At 42.8% G+C, this 16132-nt stretch overlaps 1 protein-coding gene across 1 annotated transcript in view; it reads left to right on the top strand.

Annotated features, from left to right (window-relative positions):
• DNAH8 (dynein axonemal heavy chain 8) overlaps positions 1-16132 on the top strand; it is a 265848-nt gene that overhangs the window by 14295 nt on the left and 235421 nt on the right. The window contains exons 4-5 of the mRNA XM_059699679.1: positions 3773-3949; positions 13847-13960. Of these exons, the coding sequence (XP_059555662.1) occupies positions 3773-3949; positions 13847-13960 (291 nt within the window). The remainder of the gene's footprint in view (positions 1-3772; positions 3950-13846; positions 13961-16132) is intronic.

The raw sequence follows: 16132 nt of genomic DNA, 5'->3' as shown, positions 1-16132 counted from the left end.
AATAAAAGTGTAATATGCTATTTAGACTGGATGTCCTTCTGGATGAAGTCAGGGCTGCGAGGGAGCCTGGGTCCCAGGTGCCTGCCAGTGGCCTGATGGAACCCTGGGTCCCGGGTGCCAGAGGCAAACCGGTGCCAGCAGCCAGGGGAAGGAAGGCCTACTCTTGCACGAATTTTGTGCATTGGGCCTCTAGTATATATATATAATGTATTTGTGTTTAAAATCTTTACATAAATAGTATAATACTATTAAGGATCCTTTTACAGGTCCCCCCCCCCAACATTCTTTCATTCATGTTGGTACAAGTAAATTTAATTCATTCACTGTATGATATTCCTCTGTGAAAAAAATCAGTTTATTATATAGATATTCAGACATTGAAGAGACATTTAAATTATGTCTACTAACCTCTGTTAAGAAGGTAGAGAAGTTTATTTTATTTTTTTAAAAATTGTTTTATTGCTTAAAGTATTACAAAGAGTATTACATAGGTCTCCTTTTTTTTCCTGCCCTTGACAATCCCCTGGCCTCCCCTATCCCCCAGTGTCTTATGTCCATTGGTTATGCTTATATGCATGCATACAAGTCCTTCAGTTGATCTCTTACCCCGCCTCTCCTGCCCCCCAACCCTCCCCGGCCTTCCTGCTGTAGTTTGACAGTCTGTTCGAGGCTGCTCTGCCTCTGTATCTATTTTTGTTCGTAAGTTTATAATGGTCTTTATTATCCATAAATGAGTGAGATCATGTGGTATTTTTCCTTCATTGACTGGCTTATTTCACTTAGCATAATGCTCTCCAGTTCCATCCATGCCGTTGCAAATGGTAAGATTTCCTTCTTTTTTACAGCAGCATAGTATTCCATCATGTAGATGTACCACAGTTTTCTAATCCACTCATCTACTGATGGGCACTTAGGCTGTTTCCAGATCTTAGCTATGGTGAATTGTGCTGCTATGAACATAGGGGTGCATATATCCTTTCTGATTGGTGTTTCTGTTTTCTTGGGATATATTCCTAGAAGTGGGATCACGGGGTCAAATGGGAGTTCCATTTTTAGTTTTTTGAGGAAACTCCATACTGTTCTCCACAGTGGCTGCACCAGTCTGCATTCTCACCAGCAGTGCAGAAGGGTTCCTTTTTCTCCACATCCTCTCCAGCACTTGTCATTTGTTGACTTGTTGATGATAGCCATTCTGACAGGTGTGAGATGGTACCTCATTATTGTTTTGATTTGCATTTCTTGGATGATTAGTGACTTTGAGCATGTTTTCATATGTCTCTTGGCTTTCTGAATGTCCTCTTTTGAAAAGTGTCTGTTTAGGTCCTTTGCCCATTTTTTGATTGGATTGTTTATCTTCCTTTTGTTAAGTTGTATGAATTCCCTATAAATGTTGGAGATTAAACCCTTATTGGTGATAACATTGGCAAATATGTTCTCCCATGCAGTGGGCTTTCTTGTTGTTTTGTTGATGGTTTCTTTTGCTGTGCAGAATTGAAGTTTATTTATTGGTTCCCTCAGAAAGATAGTTATTTCTACTTTTTTTTGCGATTGCAAACAATAAAAATACATATTTAATGAATATCTTTGTTCAAGTCTCCTTTGTTCAAGAATTTCCCAGGGGAGCCCTGGTCAGTGTAGCTCATTTGGTTGGAGTGTTGTCCTGTTCACTGAAAGGTGGGGGATTCAATTCCCAGTTAGGGCACATACCTGGGTTGCTGGTTGGATCCCTGATTGGGGCATTATGGGAGGCGGCCAATCAATGTTTCTCACATCAGTGTTTATCTCCCTCCCCCTCACCTTTCTCTAAAAAAAAAAATAAATAAAATAAATACATTGGTGGGAATATGTCCTTTGGTGAGGATTTAAAAATAAATTTCCCACTGGAACTGCTGAGAGCAGTAATGTATGGATATTTTATTGGGTATTGCAAAGCCCTCCAAATAGTGGTTATAGTAACTATAAAATATTAACTATAATATTTTGTACAGAAGCATATGAGAGTTCCCCTTTCTTCAGATTTTCATCACACTTGGGATTGTCAGATTTTTAATGCCAATATATTGGGTGTGAAATGGTATCTTGATTTATTTTGCATTACCCTGAATACAGTTGAGGTTGAGTATGTTTAATGGATCTTTAGGTTTCCTCTTTGTTGAATGGCTTCTCCATATCTTTTACGTAGTTATATTTCAGATTGTTTGATGATATCTTACTGATTTGTTGGGGTTTCAATAGTATTTTCTGGATGTTAATCCTTTCTTGGTTCATCTTGTGTCCTGCATTTTCATCTGGTATCATAAACCCATTTCTATTCCAGTGTTATGAAGATATTCACCTACATTATTTATTTTAAATGGTGAAATACACCAGAATAAGTACAATAAAGTAAACAAACTATTGCAAAATTAACACCTGTATAAGCTTGCACAAGTTAAGAAATGGAACACTGCCAGCACCTTGCGATCCCCTAGTATTCCTCTTCCCAATTTCAATTCCCCTTTCTTCCCCCAGCGGTAACCGTTTTCTTGACAATTATGATATTCAGTTTCATGGTTTTCTTCATAGTTTTACCTCTATGTTCTATATTTTCTTTAAGAGTTTTACCATTTTCTCTTAACATTTAGCATCTGGAATTGTGTGTGTGTGTGTGTGTGTGTGTGTGTGTGTGTGTGTGTGTAATGTGAGGTAGGAATCTAATTTTGTATTTTTCCATATCGTCAGCCAATTTGTCCCAGAGCTGTTTATTTAATAAGGGCATTCTTTCCTAACAAATTTGTAATGTCAACTCTGTAACATATCAAGTTTCTGGGACCCCTTTTCTATCACACTGGTCTACTTATTTGTTTTTTTGTACTTATACCATGCTGCTTTTATTTCTGTAGCTTTTTATTAAATCAGTATTTGGTATGGCAAGTCCCTTTCTGTATTTTTCTTCAAAATTGCATTGATTACTTCTGGTTAATTCTTTCAAGCCAGAATTTTAAGGCTAGTTTGTCAAGTATCACCAAAAATCCTTTTGAAATTTCGATTGAAACTTCATTGAATGTATACATTAATTTAGAGAAAAATGCCATCTTTATATGCCTGAATTTTTCCGTTCACGAACATGTTATAATCTCTCCATTTCTGTAGGTCATTTTTTTGTGTGTTGGAAGTAAGTTTTCTAATTTTCTCCGAAAAGATAATGTACATCTTTTGTTAATCTCTTGATATCATTGTTATTATTTATTATAGCAAGCAGATGCTATATGTTTATATTTACATTTTTAGATTGTTATATGATTTATAAAGAAATGCATCTGACATATATAATTTAGCAACCTTACTTTTATTAATTATAAAAGTTTGTCTTTAGATATTCTTGAATTTCTAGAATGTGGTCAATCATGTCAGCTGTGATGATTCCATCTTTGTTTTTTCATTCCCAATTTTTATAGTAATTCTTTTGTTTACTTATCTTGTTTTGGGCTCTCCATTACCAGGTTGAATGGAAGTGGGTGGTGATAGTGGCAAAGTTTTCTTGTCCTTGGTTTTAGAATTACATTTTCTAAAATTTCACTCTTAAGTATGTTTGCTGTAGATTTTTGGTAGCTAGGCACTATTTATCATTTTAAAGAAGTTCCCATCTATTCTTAGTTTGCTAGCAGTTTTAAACATTCTTCAATGTTGAATGTCATTTATACTTTTATCTTCCTTTGAAAAGATGAAAGTAACGAACTTTTAAAAGAACTTTTAAAACATTTCTCTATTCTGTGAATATTTTTGATTGCAGGTACTTATTGAGAGTGAGCAAATGAGAAAAGAAGCTGATGACTCAGGCCCACTCACTGAACTGGAGCACTGGAAGCGCATGTCAGCCAAATTCAATTACATCATTGAACAGATTAAAGGGCCGAGTTGTAAGGCTGTCATAAATGTGCTTAATGTTGCACACTCCAAACTGTTAAAGGTAAAAGGCCTGTATTTTAAAGTTTGATATACTTCAGAACAACCAACTAGAAAATTATTCTTCTTGAACTGCTTCTTTGCATCATATATGAACATCATGTGTGCAGAAGTATTCATCTTTGAGTAAGGCTTTCTCATATAATAAGCTATTTCCAGAAGAGGGAAATGAAGTATAGAAATGAAGATTTAGTCCTCAATATTTTGCACACCCATTTAAACAGTACTACTATAAAATGATTGTTATTAAAAAAAATTTTTTTTGAAGTTGTAAATCAACAGAGGCTTGTTGAGGTCAAGAACTACATGAGAAGTCAAAAGCAAAAATGCCTTCTCTTCATACATTTCACTTTTTCCTAGAGGTTATCTTTATTAACAGTTTAGCTTGATTGTTTCCAGTTCCTTTTCTTTTTCTTTACTCTTCCTTAAAAAATTATATATTTAGCCCTAGCCAGTTTGGCTCAGTGGATAGAGCATTGGTCTGCAGACTGAAGGGTCCAGGGTTTGATTCTGGTCAAGGGCACATGCCTGGGTTGTGGATTGATCCCCAGTGGGGGGCGTGCAGGAGGCAGCCAATTAATGATTCTGTCTCATCATTGATGTTTCTATCTCTTTCTCCTTCTCCCTTTCTCTCTGAAATCAATATAAAAATATTTTTTAAAAATAAAAAAATATAGAAAAACATGTCTTTATAGCAAACTAGAGGCCCGGTGCATGAAATTTGTACATGGAGGGAGCGGGGCAGGTCCCTCAGCCTGACCTGCACCCTCTTGCAATCTGGGACCCCTCAGACATCCTTCTCACAATCTGGGACTGCTGGCTCCTAACTGCTCTCATGCCTGCCTGATTGTCCCTAACCACTTGCCTGCCTGCCTGATTGTCCCTAATGGTTCACCTGCCTGCCTGATGGCCCCTAAACCCTCTGCCTGCCTGCCTGATTGCCTCTAATCACTCACCTGCTGGCCTGATCATCCCTAACCACTCTGCCTGCCTGATTGTCCTGAACTGCTTGCCTGCCTCCCTGATTGCCCCTTACCACCTCTGCCTTGGTGCCCACTGCTGCAGCTTCATCCAGAAGGACGTCCAGAAGGTCGTTCAGCTTTCCGGTTTAATTAGCATACTATGCTTTTATTATTATAAATAATACATGATTTTTTGTAAGAGATTTAAACATTGCAGATAAAACAAGTGTCTGTCTTTAAAAATTAAATTTATTGGGGTAACATTGGGTAATAACATTATAAAGTTTCAAGTATACAATTCTATAATGCATCATCAGTATATTGCATTGTGTGGTTACCACCAAAAGTCTAGTTTCCTTCCCTCCCCATATATTTGACCCCCTTTATACACTTTATCCTCCCTGACCCCCTTTCACCTATGATAACCACCATACTGTTGTCTATGTTTGAGTTAAAACAAGTCTCTCTTTTTTTTAAAATTAAATCTTTATTGTTCAGATTATTACATTTGTTCCTCTTTTTTCCCCCCATAACTCCCCTCCTCCCAGTTCCCACCCCACCCTCTGCCCTCATTCCCCACCCACTGTCCTCATCCATAGGTGCACGATTTTTGTCCAGTCTCTTCCCGCATCTCCCACACCCCTTTCCCCCCCAAGAATAGTCAGTCCATTCCCTTTCTATAAAACAAGTCTCTCTTAATCACACACCTTCCCACCCCTTAACTCCTGGTCCTGAATGATAAGTACAGAGAGATAACCGTAATTTTTTATTTGTTGGTTTTTAAAAATCTTTATTGTTGAAAGTATTATAGATGTCCCGTTCTTTCCCCCATTGACTCTCTCCAACCTGCTCCCACCCCCTCCCCAGGCTTTCACAGCACTATTGTTTGTCCATGGCCTATGCATATACGTTCTTTGGTTAATCTTCCTCCCCCTGCCTCTACCTGTCTCCCTCTCCCTCCTTCTGAAATACATCAGTCTTTTGCATGCTTCTATGTCTCTAGATCTATTTTGTTCATCAGGTTATTTTGTTCATTAGATTCCACATATGAGTGAGAACATGTGATACTTGTCTTTCTCTGACTGGCTTATTCTGTGATATTTATATACTAGAGGCCCGGTGCATGAATTCATGCACCAGTGGGGTCCCTTAGCCTGGCCTGTGGGATCGGGCCGAAACCGGTTCTTCGACATCCCCTGAAGGGTCCTGGATTGTGAGAGGGCACAGGCTAGGCCGAGTGACCCCACTGGTGCACAATCAGGGCTGGGGAGGGACATGGGAGGGTCCCAGGGCGTGTCCAACCCCTCTTACTCAGTCCCAATCAGCCAGACCCCAGCAGCAAGCTAACCTACCAGTCGGGGCGTCTGTGCACGTTATAGCAACTGGTCGACAGGTTGACTGTCTGCCCCCTGGTGGTCAGTGCACATCATAGTGAGCGGTTGAGTGGCCTTAGCATATCATTAGCATATTATGCTTTGATTGGTTGAATGGCCAACCAGATGACTGGACACTTAGCATATTAGGCTTTCATTATATAGGATGAGTATACTACCTACATATAAAATTACATAATTTTGTGTTTCTGTTTTTTATAACATAGTGTCATAATGTATTATTCTTCAATTCCCTCTTCTCCCAATAGCATATTTTTAAAAATTTTTATTGTTGAGAGTATTACAGATGTCCCCTTTTTTCTCCCCACTGCCCTCCTGCACCCAATTCCCACCCTGCCCCAGGCCTTCAGCACCCTATTGTCTGTGTCCATAGGTAATGTATATATGCACATAAGTTCTTTGTTAATCTCTTCCTGCCCCCTGCTCCCCACTTACCTCTGAGATTCCTCAGTCTGTTCCATGTTTCCATGCCTGTGGTTCTATTTTATTCATCAGTTTATTTTGTTCATTCCATTTCTTGTTCATTTATTTTGATTTTTACATTCATTTGTTGATAGATATGTATTTATTACCATTTTATTGTTCATATTTTAATATTTTTTTCTCCTCCTCCTCCCTGGTGTGACCTAGTGGTTGAATGTCAACCCATGAACCAGGAGGTCACAGTTTGATTCCTGGTCAGGGCACATGCTTGGATTGCGGGCTCAATCCCAAGTAGGGGGCATGCAGGAGGCACATGATCGGTGATGTTTCTCATCAATGTTTCTATTTCTCTATCCTTCTCCCTTCCTTTCTGAAATCAATAAAACTATATTTAAAAAAAGAATACCCTTCAACATTTCATGTACTAGTAATACTGGTTTGGTGGTGATGAACTCTAGCTTTTTCTTGTCTGTGAATCTCATCATCTGACTTTCAATTTTAACTGATAGTTTTGCTGGGTAGAGTAATTTTGGTTGTAGGTCCTTGCTTTTCATCACTTTGAATATTTCTTGCCACTCCCTTCTGGCCTGCATAGTTTCTGTTGAGAAACCAGATGATAGTTGTATGGGTGCTCCTTGTAGGTAACTAACTGCTTTTCTCTTATTGCTTTTAAGATTCTCTCTTTGTTTATAACCCTTTGCATTTTAATTATGATGTGTCTTGGTATGGGCCTTTTTGGGTTCATCTTGTTTGGGACTCTCTTTCTTTCACCAGGTAGGGGAAGTTTTCTATTATTATTTCTTCAAATAGGTTTTCAATATCTTGATCTGTCTCTTCTCCTTCTGGCACCCCCATGATGAGATGGTATGCTTGAAGTTGTCCCAGAGGCTCCTCACATTATCTTCATATTTTTGGATTCTTTTAGTTCTTCTGATTGGGTGTTTTTGCTTCTTCATATTCCAAATCACTGATTTGATTCTCAGCATCTTTGACTCTGCTGTTGATTCCCTGAAATAAAGAGTAAATCATTCTTTAATTCAGTTAATTATGCTTAATTTCTGACTGGTCCTTTTTCATGTCTTTGGTATTCTAAGATCCTTGAGAGTCTCACTAAACCCACTGAAGCTCTTATTAAGATCTTTGAGCATTCTTATAACCATTGTTTTGAATTCTGTATCTAGTAGTTTGCTTGCTTCTACTTTATTTAGTTCTTTTTCAGGGGCCCTCTTCTATTCTTTAATTTGTGATATGTTTCTTTGTTTCCACATTTTGGCTACTTCCCTGTGTTTGTTTCTATGTATTAGGTAGAGCTGCTATGTCTCCTGGAATTGGTAGAGTGGCCTTGTGAACTAGGTGTCCTGTAGGGCCCAGTAACTCAGCCTCCCCAGTCACCTGATCTGGGCACTCTAAGTGCGCCCCTGTGTGGGCTGTGTGCATTGTCTTGTTGTAGGTGAGCCTTGATTGTTGTTGGCATCACTGGGAGGAATTGACCTCCAGGCCTATTGGCTGTGAGTATTAGCTGTGACTACAGCAGAAGAGCTGCTGTTCAGGAGACACCCCTATGGAGCAGGAGCTGCTTCAGTGGGGCTTTGGTGCTTACTGAGTCTGCCTCTTAAATGTGTCACTCATGGGTGTGTAGAGTTGTAATCTGGGGTGGTCTGAAGCTGTCCAACAGGTGCACTGGCTCTGGGGCCTCCCAATAGGAGCTGCAGAATGATCTGCAGGTGGCTGCTACTTTTGTTGGGCTTGGAAGTGCCCAGGCGAGGCCCAGCTGTGAAGCAAGGCGGGCTGGTGCTAAGGCTGGGTCTTGGGCCTTTTATTGATAGATTTGGGGCATGCTGACCCAAGCTGTTGCTTGTTTGAGAGATTTAGGAAAAAGTGAAGCCTGGGCCAGGACAGGCCATTCATATGGAAAAACTGCTGCTAACAGCTTGGGTGGGACTATAACTTGGGTAGGGCAGGGTCTTAGAGAATCATCAGGGTGGAGTGAACAGTGTGAGTCAGGTTGATGGAGACTCAGATACAGCAACTGCCAGTTAGCTCTGTGATGGGGGAGGTCTCAGCATAGGAACTATGACCCCTTCAAGATGCTTTTCCTTGGAGAAAGCCACTCCTGAATTCTTGCCCCAATGCTAGAAATTCTTGCCCTCTCCATATGTCCCTTGGTCCCCCCAAGCCACCGTCCCAGCTCTGGAGCTCAGGCGGAGCAAGTCTGAGTAAGTCTGTGTACTAGCCCTTTAATAGTAATCTGGGTCTCCAGTAGTCTCCTTGCTACTCAGCCACATCACTGCTGATTTTTTTACAGCCTGAAGTTATGGGGACTTCTCTTCCCAGCTCCGGAACCCTGGGATGGGGGCCTGGTGTGGGGCTGGGACTCCTTGCTCCTCATGGGAGGCCTTTGCTGCCAAGATATCCATCCCAATTAAAAAAATGCCACATGTGGGTGTCAGAGCAGTCTGTTTTGCCCCTACACCCCTCCTACCAGTCTCAATGTGCTTTCTTCTTTAGTTCTCTAGTTGTAGGACTTTCATTCAGCCAGATTTCAGGCAGTTCTGAATGATGGTTACTCTGTATTTTAGTTGTAATTTTGAAGTGGTTGTGGAAGGCCATGAGTACTGTATTTACCTATGCTGCCATCTTCCTTTCCTCCCCAATATCATGTCTTAGAGAGTTATGCTGGTCAGACTGAGCTGTGTAGTTTTCCAGAATGTTAATACACTAGGTTTTATCTAATAATTTTCCTATCCTATATAATAAAGAGCTAATATGCAAATGGTTGTCACACCCTCATGCCATCACGCCATAACGGCTCAGACACTCAACACTGGGGAGAGAGGAATACCAGCCAGGCACAAGTGAGCTTGCAGAGAGGAATGGGGACCAGCCCGGCTGCGTCCCAGGAGAGGGACAAGCCGCCTTCCCCATGGTCCTGGGCTCCAGCAGGTGTGCCTGCACCTGTGGCCTGGGAGAGGGACAAGCTGCCTGCCCTGTGGTCCTGGGTGGGCGCCTGCGGCTGTGGCCTAGAAGAGGGACAAGTGCCCACCCTGTGGTCCTGGGTGCTTGCGGCTGCGGCCTGGGCAAAGCTGCCTTCCCATGGTCCACTGCGGCTGTGGTTGGCCCGGGCGAAGCTGGCCTGGGTTCTGGGTGCCCGCGACTGGCTGGAGGAGGGAATCGTGGGTCCTGGGTGTGGGGTGACGTAGAGGTGATTAGGGGCAATCAGGCAGGCAGGCAGGCAGGCGAGTGGTTAGGGGCCAGTGGTCCTGGATTGTGAGAGGCAGTCGGACATCTCCCAAGGGGTCCCGGATTGGAGAGGGTGCAGGCTGGGCTGAGGGACCCCCCCCCCCGCATGAATTTTGTGCACCGGGCCTCTAGTCCTATCTAATAAAAGAGAAATATGGTAATTGGCATACGACCGCTACCCTTCCCATTGGCTAATCAGGGCGATATGCAAATTAACTGCCAGCCAAGATGGCAGCCGGCAGCCAGGCAGCTTAAACTGAACATGAGGCTTGCTTGCTTCAGTGACGGAGGACTGCAACGTTCCCTGCCTGCCTTGCCGGCCTCTGAGCTTGGAGTTTAAAAAACATTGTAACAAATATAGAAGCTAAACAAAACCCCAGAAACCTGCTTTCAGCCGGCCGGGATCTCAGAGCTGGAGTTGATACAGAGTTTTGATTATAGAACTGAAACAAACCAGATACCTGTTTTCAGCAGCTGAGGCCTCAGAGCTGGAGCCAAGCCTCAGAGCTAAAGCTGGCCCAGAATAAAAAAGAAAAAAAGGAGCAGTTGGGAGCTTCAGTCCCAGCCTGAAAACAGCCCTCAGCCCCTCACCCAGACTGACCAGGCACCCCAGTGGGGACCCCCACCCTGAAGGGTGTGTGACCAGCTGCAAACAGCCATCATCTCCTCACCCAGGCTGGCCAGGCACCCCAGTGGAGATCCCCACCCTGATCCAGGACACCCTTCAGGGCAAACCAGCCAGTCCCCACCCATGCACCAGGCCTCTATTCTATATAGTAAAAGGGTAATATGCCTCCCAGCACCGGGATCAGCGTGACAGGGGGCAGCGCCCAAACCCCTGATTGCCCTGCGGCTCTGTGTGTGACAGGGGGCGGGGCCACAACCTCCCTATCCGCCCTGTTCTGTTTCTGACAGGGGAAACTGCCCCAACCCCCTGATCGGCCCTGCTCTGTGCCTGATAGGGGGGAGCTCCCCAACCACCTGATCGCCCTGCGGCCCTGTGTGTGACAGGGTGCGGCACCCCAACCCCCCCACCCCAAGGGCCCTGCTCTGTGTGTGATGGGGTAGAGCCATAACCTCCCCATTGGCCCTGCCCTGAGTGTGAGAGTGGTGGCGCCCCAACCCCCTGATCGGTCCTGCTCTGTGGGTGATAGAGGGTGGGGCCCCAACCCCCTGATCTGCCCTGTTCTGTGTGTGACAGGGGGCGGTGCGCCAACTCCCCTATCAGCCCTACTCTATGAGTGACAGGGGGGTGCTCCTCAACCCCCTGATGGGCCCTGCTCTGTGCGTGACAGGGGGGAGCTCCCCAACCCCCTGATGGGCCCTGCTCTGTGCGTGACAGGGTGAGCTCCCCAACCCCCTGATTGACCCTGCTCTGTGCGTTACAGCGGGGAGCTCCCCAACCCCCTGATGGGCCCTGCTCTGTGCGTGACGGGGTGGCGCCACAACCTCCCCATCGACCCTGCCTTGAGTGTGACAGGGGGCGGTGCCCCAACCTCCCAATCGGCCCTACCCTGAGCGTGACTGAGAGTGGCATCGCAACCTCCCAATCCGCTCTGCTCTGTGCATGACAGGGGGCGGCGCCCCAACTCCCTAATCGGCCCTACCCTGAGTGTGACTGAGGGTGGCATTGCAACCTCCCAATCTGCCCTGCTATGTGCATGACAAGGGGCGGCGCCCCAACTCCCCAATTGGCCCTGCTCTGAGCCCGACCAGGGGCTGCACCTAGGGATTGGGCCTGCCCTCTGCCACCCGGGAGCAGGCCTAAGCCAGCAGGTCATCTCCCGAGGGGTCCCAGACTGTGAGAGGGCACAGGCCTGGCTGTGCACCGGGCCTCTAGTTTATATATATAAAAGCCTAATATGCAAAGTGTCCCCTTGGGAGTTCGACCGAATGGGAGTTTAACTGCTTGCTATGATATGCGCTGACCACCAGGGGGTGGCGGGGAACAAAGAAAGGCCCTGGCCCTCAGCTGGCAGCCAGGGAAGGGAGGCCCCAGTGGCAGCCAGCAGCTTCTAGGGACCCTACCCATGCACAAATTTAGTGCACTGGGGCTCTAGTTTATAGATAAATAGGAAAGACAGCTTTCTTTCTTTTTTTCCCAACAGTGTTAACTGTAGGTGAGCCTTAATTGCTGTTGGTGTCACTGGGAGGAAATAATATGTAGCCTTAATATGTCAATTCACATACTATTTATTTCTCCTATTTAAAGAGTACAATTCACTGGTTTTTAGTATATTCACATAGTTGTGCACCCATCACCATAATCAATATTAGAACATTTTCATCATTTCATCACCTCAAATAGAAACCCTGTACACTTTAGCTGCCACCTCCCATTTTCACCCATCTCTCCCCTGTCCTGGCCCCCCCGGGCTAAGTAACTACCAGTCTACTTTTTACCTCTATTTGCCTATTATGGACATCCTATATAATAAAAGCATAATATGCTAAGTGTCCGGTTGTCCAATTGGCCCTTCAACCATTCAAAGCGTAATATGTTCATGATATGCTAAGGCCTCTCAACTGCTCGCTATGACGTCCACTGACTACCAGGGGGCAGATGCTCCGACTGGTAGGTTAGCTTGCTGGTAGGTCTGGCTGATTGGGACTGAGCAAGACAGGCTGGACATGCCCTGGAGCCCTCCTGCGGTCCCTCCTTGGATGCAACCTCCCTCATCATCCCTGGGCCCAATCGTGCACCAGTGGGGTTGCTCAGCCTGGCCTGTGCCCTCTCGCAATCTGGGACCCCTCAGGGGCTGTTGGAGAGCTGGTTTCGGCCCGATTCCTTAGGCTAGGCCAAGCAACCCCACTGATGCACGAATTCGTGCACTGGGCCTCTAGTTTTATATAAATAGAATAATCTTAATTGGCTTCTTTCACTTAAGATAATATTTCCAAGATTTATCCATGTTGTAGCATGTTTCAGCACTTCATTCCTTTTAATAGCTGATTAATATTCCATTGCAAATGATATCACATTTTATCACTTTATAGACATTTGGGTTTCTACTTTTGGCTATTGTGAACAATACTACTGTGAACATTCTTGTGCAGGTTTTTGCATGGAGATATGATGTAGGAGTAGAATTTCTGGGTCAGATGCTAACTCTGTATTTAAGTTTTTGAGGAAAATGGTTTCTTTTTATGTGTTAACAAACACTGCTGCAGTTAAAACTTCTATATGCATACATGCAAGTATTTCCCTAGGTTGTATACTCGGCAACTTTGTCAATACTTACTAACAGTTACACATTTTTCTCCAAACTGACATGTGGAAATGGCTTGTTGTATTTGCCTTTTCTTATTAATAGTGAAGTTGTCATTTTTTAAAGTTTATTGGCTATTTGCATTTCTTCTCTTGTGAATTAACTGTTTATATTTTTCCTCAATTTAAAAAACTCAGAAGTTATTTTATACAGATTCTGGAAGTTCTTTATTACTATTGCTATTAATCAGTTGTTATATATGTTGATGGAAGCAATCCACCATGGTCCCAGAGCATCTCTGGACAGTCTTGCTGGATTTGAAGTTCACTTTTCTGATAAGGAATATTTTCTTGGAATAATGTTCTGTTTTCATAACTTGACCCATACTTGAATGACCAGAATAATGTACATAGCTAACCTAGACAAGTCATTCCAAGTTGAAGCAGATCCAGTTTAAGCCTACAGACAGGATGTTAATTACCAATGGAATGAATCTTCACTTTAGTGCATTTAAAATATTTATAACTTTAAGTCTCAAATGATATAATAAAAAGATATATCAACCACCTTTAACTATCTACTACTTTAGTATATATATTGAATTTCTTGATTAAACTTTAGCATACTTATATATTTGGATGTGTCATAGAATTCTTATACATTTTCTTCTTAGAATTGGCGTGACTTGGATGCAAGAATCACAGATACAGCAAATGAATCAAAAGATAATGTCAGATATTTGTACACTCTAGAAAAAGTATGTCAACCTCTCTATAACTATGATCTAGTAAGTATGCTTTTAAAAGTGTAGCTTAAAAATTACCACATTTAAAAATAACTTAATATGTGTATATGGGAAAACCTTATACTGCAGACAAATTATTTAAAAGACCTATTTCCCTAATACATATCTATAATGGATTAAAGCTATATTATTTTACCCCACATTTAAATATAATGCATTATCATAAAGATGACCTCATTTGTGAATTAAACAAGACAGACATACTCGTTATCTCACAAGTGGCGTTCCATCACGTCTGTGGTATTCTGTACGGTGGAAGCAAGTCAGGCAGGCCAGTGCACACACAGGAGCAGGGGACTACAGGAGCTTGTGAATACCGTGAGGATCACCATCACTGGGGCCGTCTTTGAACCTACCTACCAGGTTAGAGATGAGGAAATCAAAACTCATGGTGACAGAGTGGCGTTGCCAGCATCACTCAGCTGGTCAGTGATGCACCTTCTAGTTTCCAACCTACTTTTCTTATAATATTTCCACAGAGTTCCTTTAAAGGACATATTAGCACTACCATTTCCTTCTATTTTTCTAAGTTTGTATTTGCTTTTGATTCATAAATTAACTGGCATTTCGTAATGTTTTATGTGAAGTATGAAAATGAGAGAACCCTCTGTCCTTTCTTTAGATGGAGAGGGGAAATCAAGGAAACCAGTGTTTGTTGAGAACCGGGGGCAGTTGTGGTTTTAAAGATGTCCACCGTCTTGAGAACCCTGGTCTTTCATTGTAGGCATTTCCATATACTTTCATTCTGTATTCACAACAGGACTAGGAAACTGAGCTTGAGCATTTCTACAAGTGTAAGTGATGCGACTGAATTTGAATCCAGCACTCTTTGACGTTATAAGTTGTATTTCCCCCCACCTCATTTTGCTGCCTCCTCAAGGTATTCTCTAAATTTATATGCTCTTGAAATAATTTACATTCGTGTCTGACACACATGTTCAGCATTCTCCATTTTAATCTTTGGAGAGATAGTCAAATCCTCCACATACATGGCACCATTGGCCATATAGCCTGGGTGACCAATCTTTTGGGGGTAGAGTTTCATCCTAGAGGCAGGGAAAGGGGAAGAGTCTATGTGCCATATCACTTATATCCGGAGAAGAGGGACGTGTAGGGATATTTCATATACATTCCAAGAGGATATTGGTAGCCAAGGAATTTCATGTGGGTGGTGAGGGAAAAGTGGGTTGAGAGTCCTGGACAGGTGCAGTTCTTACTGCCATGTGGGAATCCATCATCCATCAGGAAGCACCATGAAAGAGGATAGGAAGACTTCTCAGAAGCAGTTTTTTAATTGATTCCATACAAAGATGATGGATTTTAACTTATTTACAACTTCTTGTTGTTTACAAAGGGAATTATGATTTAAACTTTACTAGGTATTATGAGCTTCTAAAACCAGGTGAAACTGTTAATACTAATATCTACTGACAACAAATAATCAATTTGAACCTCGCTTTGATCATGAAACGACCAGAATGGGCCAGAATACACAGCAAAGTAATTTTGCTTCATGATGACGCACCATTACACACTTCAAAACCAGTTCAAGACACGTTAAAAGATCTTGCCTGGGAAGTATTAACCCACCCGCTGTATTCACCAGACCTTGCTCCTTCAGATGACCACTTGTTCCAATCGATGGCACAGGTACTTTCTAAGCAGCACTTCAAAACATACGAAAAAGTAGAAAATCTGGTCTCTGAATGGTTTGTCTCAAAACAGGAAAAGTTCTATTGGGACGGTATCCACAAATTACCTGAAAGATGGGGGAAATGTGTAGCCAGCAATGGACATTACTTTGAATAAAGCACTTTTGATGTTTCTCTTGAAATTACCAGGTTTTCTTTGATTACAAAGTCTGCATTATTAACTGGTACACCTAGTACTCTCTTCACTTCTACTCCTAGTACAGGCTCCTGAACTTCTGTTAGGAACCTTTTTAAAATCTGTTTCACATAAGAACATCTTAGGTGTTTCTGTGCATATGACCATGAGCAAAAAACCCCCGATTATATGGTGACAGAGAAATATAGCTGTTGCTTGGCTCACTCTAGAGATCAAGGACTTAATTCCTCCGCTTTATAACATGTGCAATTGAAATTTGTGTCTAAGAAAAATTAGCAAATTAGAATTATCACATGTCACAAGCAC

The sequence above is a fragment of the Myotis daubentonii genome, chromosome 6, assembly GCF_963259705.1.
Source record: "Myotis daubentonii chromosome 6, mMyoDau2.1, whole genome shotgun sequence".
Lineage (NCBI taxonomy): Eukaryota > Metazoa > Chordata > Mammalia > Chiroptera > Vespertilionidae > Myotis > Myotis daubentonii.
This window is presented reverse-complemented; position numbering and strand designations above follow the sequence as displayed.